Raw genomic sequence first — 6,000 nt, forward strand, 5'->3', positions numbered from 1 at the left:
CCAACTAACACAATCAGCTATATAGTACTGTGGTGTAATGGGTTTATAATACTTTCCACACGAATAATACATTAAAAAAAACACAAAAAATGAAACATCTTTAATCTTACAGTACAGTCCCTTGAAAAGTACAGTAGTACAGCACAACAGCTGGCGTCCAGGGATTGGCATTGAGTGAACAGGCAAGAAGAGTTACTGACCGGAGGAGGAAGGGGAGGAGGGAGATGGTAGAGCTGGAGGATCATCAGCAATAGGAGACGGAGGGCCAGCTGCCGTTTCACTCACGCCTGACGCTGATGGAACGCACGTTCGCATCTTTGAAAGTTCGCAACTTGAAGGTTCGTATGTAGGGGACTGACTGTACTCTGTCCATTCTAGGGCCCTGCAAAGAGAGATTCTGAAAAGTTAGGAATCATGCAGCCTCCCACTCAGTCTATGCCGGTGCATACCAGCGATCTGCGGATCCTTGCTCTGGGTTTCCTGAAAGGAGGGTGTCTCTGTCTTAGGGCATTAGGAGCAGTAGTAGCAATAATAGCTGCAGCAGTAGTCTTGTCTAATAAGTGTGTGTAATGGCACTCTCGTTGTCCAGTACAGTTGTCATTCTGCCCTTATTAACTTATTAGCGACAATTAATAAGCAAGTGGTGATAAAATATATAGCTTGAATTTTTTAAAATAGCATTTAGTTTTTGCAGCTGCTGCGTTAGTAGAATAAGGCCCAGTGGTCTGGTTTTCCTACATGCAGACCTCCAGCTCTGCACTGCCCCTTGCCTCCGCCAGCCTGGACCACAGCGGTGTCCTTGGGCCTGGCTTCATCTCCTCCAGTCCCTCCCTTATGTGTAAACGTGGCCACCAGATGCATCTCTAGGTCAGACTTGACGAGAAAGTGCATTCATTCTGACCCTACCACTCCTCTGATCAAAAACCTTTCTAGTGGATCCCTATTACCCAGAGAATGAAGTCTAAAGGTCAGATTCTATACATGTAAATTCTTGTCCACTTAACCTTTGGTCATGAGGTCTTTCAACCTGGACTTGCCAACACCAGGCAAGTCTACATGGTCTTGTCCTATTTATCCTTTAAGATGCAGATCAACTGTCACCTCTGCCTTGAACATTCTAGATCCTCTTAGCCTGAAGTAAAAATCTCCCCTTCTTGCAAAACTCACAAGACTTTTCCTGCCTCTTTTATGGCACCTATCATTTTCTAAATTGTATCATTATTGTTGATTTATGACTTATCACTGCTATTGGACTACCATTCATCTTCTCCCATCTCAGTACTAAATATAAAAATAGATAACTAGTAAGAACCTACTGTATGTAGAACAGGGAACTCTACTCAATACTTGGTAATGACCTATATTGGAACAGAATCTAAAAAAGAGTGGATATGTGGATATGTATAACTGATTCACTTTGCTGTACAGCAGAAACTAACACAACATTGTAAACCAACTCTACTCCAATAAAAATTAATCTAAAAAATACTAAATGTATTTCCTTGGCAATATTTAATGGATAAATAATTTTCTCAATTCATTAATACCCTGAGTAATTGTTCTCCCCTGCTAGGCATGTCAGTAAGCTTCAGTGGTTGCCTTAGGTAACAGGCAGTCCACACTGGAGTGAAAACTGTGCAAACCCCACTTCTCCATCTTGCAGGCCTCTTTCATAGGAGCAAAGTGATGAGCGTTGCTTCGGTTTCAGAATAATTTTGTTCTAGATGCCGTCTATGGATATACCAGGGACTGGGCCTTCGGAAGCATTACAACTCCAGGAAACATCGGACTGTGCAAATACTCTGTAGTTTTACTTGACTTAGAAGCTATGACAGGGTAGCCTGACCTCCTAAGTAAGGCACCTATCCTGGAAAACGCTCCGCGCGTTTGATATCCTTTGCATCCGAGGTCGGCAGCCATTGTTTGCCTTTCCTGCCAAGAGCGAAGTCCTGAATCATAGCGCCCCCTGATGTTGAAAGCAACCCTTTCACTTTTAACAGATCAAGTAAATGCAATGAGACTGTCGGTGAATTTAACTGCGGAACTTGTAAAGACGCACATTTGTGTGGAATGCAAGCTTTATGAATACTCTTTTGAGCGCCTATTTCATCTCTGTTCCTACCAGGGCTGTTCTGAGCTTAATTCATCCTCATGTATTTCTTTCGAAATTGTCAGTAAAGTTTTTCTTCCTTACCAAGGCATCACCTTAGGCTGTGGAGTGGAAGAAACTAAATCCCGTGCTCCTAGGAGTTTGTGCCATTTTTTTTTTTTTCATAGTTGAGTATTGGGAGTATTCTTTATCTCTCTTTTGTATTTTTTTTCTGAATTTCAGAGTTTTCATTTCAAAGTAGATATTTTTCTCCAATAAAGTTCCTCTTCTTCAGCTTCCCCTTATTTTTGGAAAAGAAAATATTCAAATATAGAGTACAGTTCCATATAAAGTGGATTGTAGTGTTATATGCCTCTCAGCCTCTTTCTACCAGATAACTGAAATAAAAGATTTGTTGAGAGCCAGTTTTCTTGGGATGTTGGGTAAACTCTTCTTAAATTCAGTTTTCAGTCTGATAGTGTTCATAAAAGCAGAACATAAAGGTAAAACGGGTTCACAGTTTCCATCAGTTTTGTTATGCAAAATTATTTTGTATAAAATTGGATTTTTCAAGAATAGAAAAAGCTCCAGTAAATCACATCAGGAGTTCCAAAAATGCATATAGAACCCCATCTGTTTACCCACTTTTCTAGGCAACTAGATGTGAGCTGGTAGAGATTGGTGGATTGGTGGTTGAAGAGGAAATAATAGCGAAGAAACTCAGGTGAGGGGCAGCCACGCTTGCATGAGCTCAGTGGAGCCCAGTGAGCAGTCTGATAATGTTCATCAAAGTGTGACAGAAAAAATATGATTTTTAAAAACCCTCCTCATAAAATTTCAGTTCCATTCTCTTTGCTCTGCATCGTGATGTGTCTTTTTTTTTTTTTTTTTTTTTTTTTTTTTTTTTAACACAGGGCCTCAGCAAGGATGTGGTGGTTATCTGACAGGTTCGGATCATACCTTTGCCTCTCCTGATTCTGATTCGGATGGAAGATACGACAAGAATTTAAACTGCATATGGTTCATAACTGCCCCTGTAAACAAACTAATTAGACTCACTTTCAACACATTTGCTCTGGAGGCAGCAACTAGTTTGCAAAGATGCATTTATGATTTCGTCAAGGTAAGGCTATTATGTTTCTTAACAGAGTCTTCTAATACAGCCTTCTTCATGGTGTATTCCAGTTTATACCACACAGGAAGTCCTGAAAGTTGTGAGTGCTGATAATTTTTGAAATGACCTTTTCTTCAATGATATAACGTGTAATATTGCAGATGCTCTATCTTCACATCAAAATCATCTTTAATACAAATGACTCAAAATTTTTGTGCAGCTTCTAACATTAGCTTTAAGATTTACTGTTCCTCCAAGCCTTGTCAAGAGATGATCTATGGGAAGATAGGTTGTGTGGAAAGAGACACTCAAAGGATCTTTGGCAAAGTCTAAAATAAATGCCAGTGTCTATATGCAAATCATCACTCCTTACTTTATTTTCAAAGTTTGTATATTTACTTATATTACTTTTAGATGTGAAAAATACCTTAGTTCTGAAGTCCCATTAGAAGTAAATCAAGAAAATTTTCCATTTTTCAGTGACTCTTTAATATTAAATCATTGTATCGATCAGGCTCTATGCATTCAGATTAAAAGTGCTAAGTAACATCAATCAACGTAGACTACTACACGCTTGGGGGAAAACATCACGTAGAGCAGTATTTCCGCTCACAAGGAGCTTAAATCTGATTGCAGAATTAAGGGATGACGCGTGCAAATCGTCACCAGGTAGTTCAGGAGAGTCGATATTCAAGTGCCTTGGGCATAGGCTTGAAGCCATGTGCAAATTTAAAAGGGAGGGTGATTCGTGATGCTCTGCTGTGAGCAAGAAAGACTTCATAGAATGAGGGGACACTTCTTCAAGTTGGGAGGGAGGGCACGCTAAGCAAGGCGAACAAACCAAAAAGGCATTGAAGTTGAAAGAGTGAAGAGGCTGGCTTCATCAGAGCAGAATATTGTTAAAGCGGAACAAGAAATAAGACTGCCTAAGTGGAGAAATATCCAGATTGCAAAGGATCTTGAAAGTGAAGCTCATGGCATTTAGGTTTTAGGCAGTTGGAGATAAGGAGTGGTTGCGGGTTTTCCAATGAGTGGTAAGTTGAGAGCAGTCTGTAGGAAAGATGCCTCTGAAATCAGTATTCTGGGTGGATGGTCAGGGGAGACTCTGGAGTTAGGACCCCAGAAAGAAGTTACCGTTAGGTAAGAAGGGTACAGAGACGGTGCAGATGACAACCTTGGTGTGAGAGAAACTTTTAAGTTCAAAAATTATCTTAAATTTTACAGAAATTGGTTTTAAAAGAAAGAGAAGGAAAAGTCATAGACAAGATACACATTTGAGCACTTCATTACGTATAGACTGTCTTACATTTTCACTGTGAAAAGAACCAAGCTGGGAAGACCAAAAGAATGTCAGTACTGCATATGGTTCAGTGGTTAGGATTCCACCCTTCCACTGCAGGGGGCTTGGGTTCCATCCCTGGTCGGGGCCCGAGAATGTTAGTACCCTTAGGAGGAGGCCATGGGTTTGTAAGTATTGGTTCAGTCTGGGTGACAGCAGAGCAGACAGGTGAGATTTCCCGGGGGCAGAGGATGGGAAGAGCTCCAGCAAGAAGACAGCAGCACAGACAGGAGGCAGCAAAAGAGCATTTCTTGTATCAGGAGAGAGAGGCTCTCTTTGAGAGAGGCTGCATGGCGCTAGAAGGCCTGGCTCCCGCTCAGCTCCAGGAAAGGTACAGCGTGAGGCAGCCAGAGAGGACGAAGCAGGCAGGAGGAGAAACAGACGCATCATGGAAGACATGGACAAAGCAGGAATCATGCAGTTATCACGGAAGGCAAGGGAGAGAAGTCTTCACCAAGGATGGACGGTCAGTGCTATTAAATTGTAAATTAGAAGCCAAGAACGGGAAAGATCAAGAAAAAACTCATTAGGTAGGGTGACAACCATTTAAATAAAGTGTTGGCACAGAAGCCAGATCAGAGGGAGTTCACGAAAGACTGCAGATGACAAGAAACGTCAGTTCGGGTTGAATTCTTCTCGTCTGAAATGAGACCAAAGGGGCCAGAGCGGCAGGGAGCTGAGATTCAAGGCTGTTTGAGCGCTACCCTGGTTTTACGGACGAGTAACAACAGGCTTTTGAGGCAGACGATATGGGGACTCAAACCCAGCTTTGCCACCTGACAGCTTTCCCTATCATCTCCCTGGTCCCTCATCACTTCATCTACTGGCCAAACAAACAAAAATTCCCATAACCGTACCTGTCTTGCAAGGCTGTTTTGAGCATAAAGAGTAGCCAGCACTGTGCCTGACATATAATTTGTAAATAAATTTCTTTTTCTCCCCGCTTTGGGTAATTCCAGATGGGTATGAGGGCTATAGAATCTCCTTTTTAAAAAATATGATGAATAATTAAGTTAGATATACATTATTATAAATATAAATTCATGTGGGATGTTTAGAATATGGTCCTGCCAGGAGGAGGGCTGAGTGGATTTATTTTCAAGATTCATTTCTATGTGTGTTTTGATAATATAATCAAAAGAGCTATTGGGAGTTCCCTGGCAGTCCAGTGGTTCAGACTCTGCGCTCTCACTGCTGAGAGCCCGGGTTCGATCCCTGATGGGGGAACTAACTAAAATCCCACGAGCCGCGTCGGGTGGCCAAAAAACATTAAACACATACATAACAGAACCATTAATTTTCTAAATGTCCTCAAGCTATTTAGGATAGACATAGCAATATTGGAAACAAGGAGTTCTCCTCTAGCTTCAATATAAAATGTCCTTTTTTTTTTTTTTTTTTTTTGCGGTACGCGGGCCTCTCCCTGCTGTGGCCTCCCCCCCCGCGGCGCACCCGCTC

The 6,000-nt window shown here is 41.6% G+C and overlaps 1 protein-coding gene across 1 annotated transcript in view; it reads left to right on the forward strand.

The window, feature by feature from the left end:
- The window catches only part of CUBN (cubilin), a 272,915-nt gene that overhangs the window by 247,470 nt on the left and 19,445 nt on the right, over positions 1-6,000 (forward strand). Inside the window, exon 60 of the mRNA XM_007118498.4 lies at positions 3,004-3,212. Coding sequence (XP_007118560.2) covers positions 3,004-3,212 — 209 coding nt within the window. The remainder of the gene's footprint in view (positions 1-3,003; positions 3,213-6,000) is intronic.

Source organism: Physeter macrocephalus, chromosome 11 (genome assembly GCF_002837175.3).
Source record: "Physeter macrocephalus isolate SW-GA chromosome 11, ASM283717v5, whole genome shotgun sequence".
Classification (NCBI taxonomy): Eukaryota; Metazoa; Chordata; class Mammalia; order Artiodactyla; family Physeteridae; genus Physeter; species Physeter macrocephalus.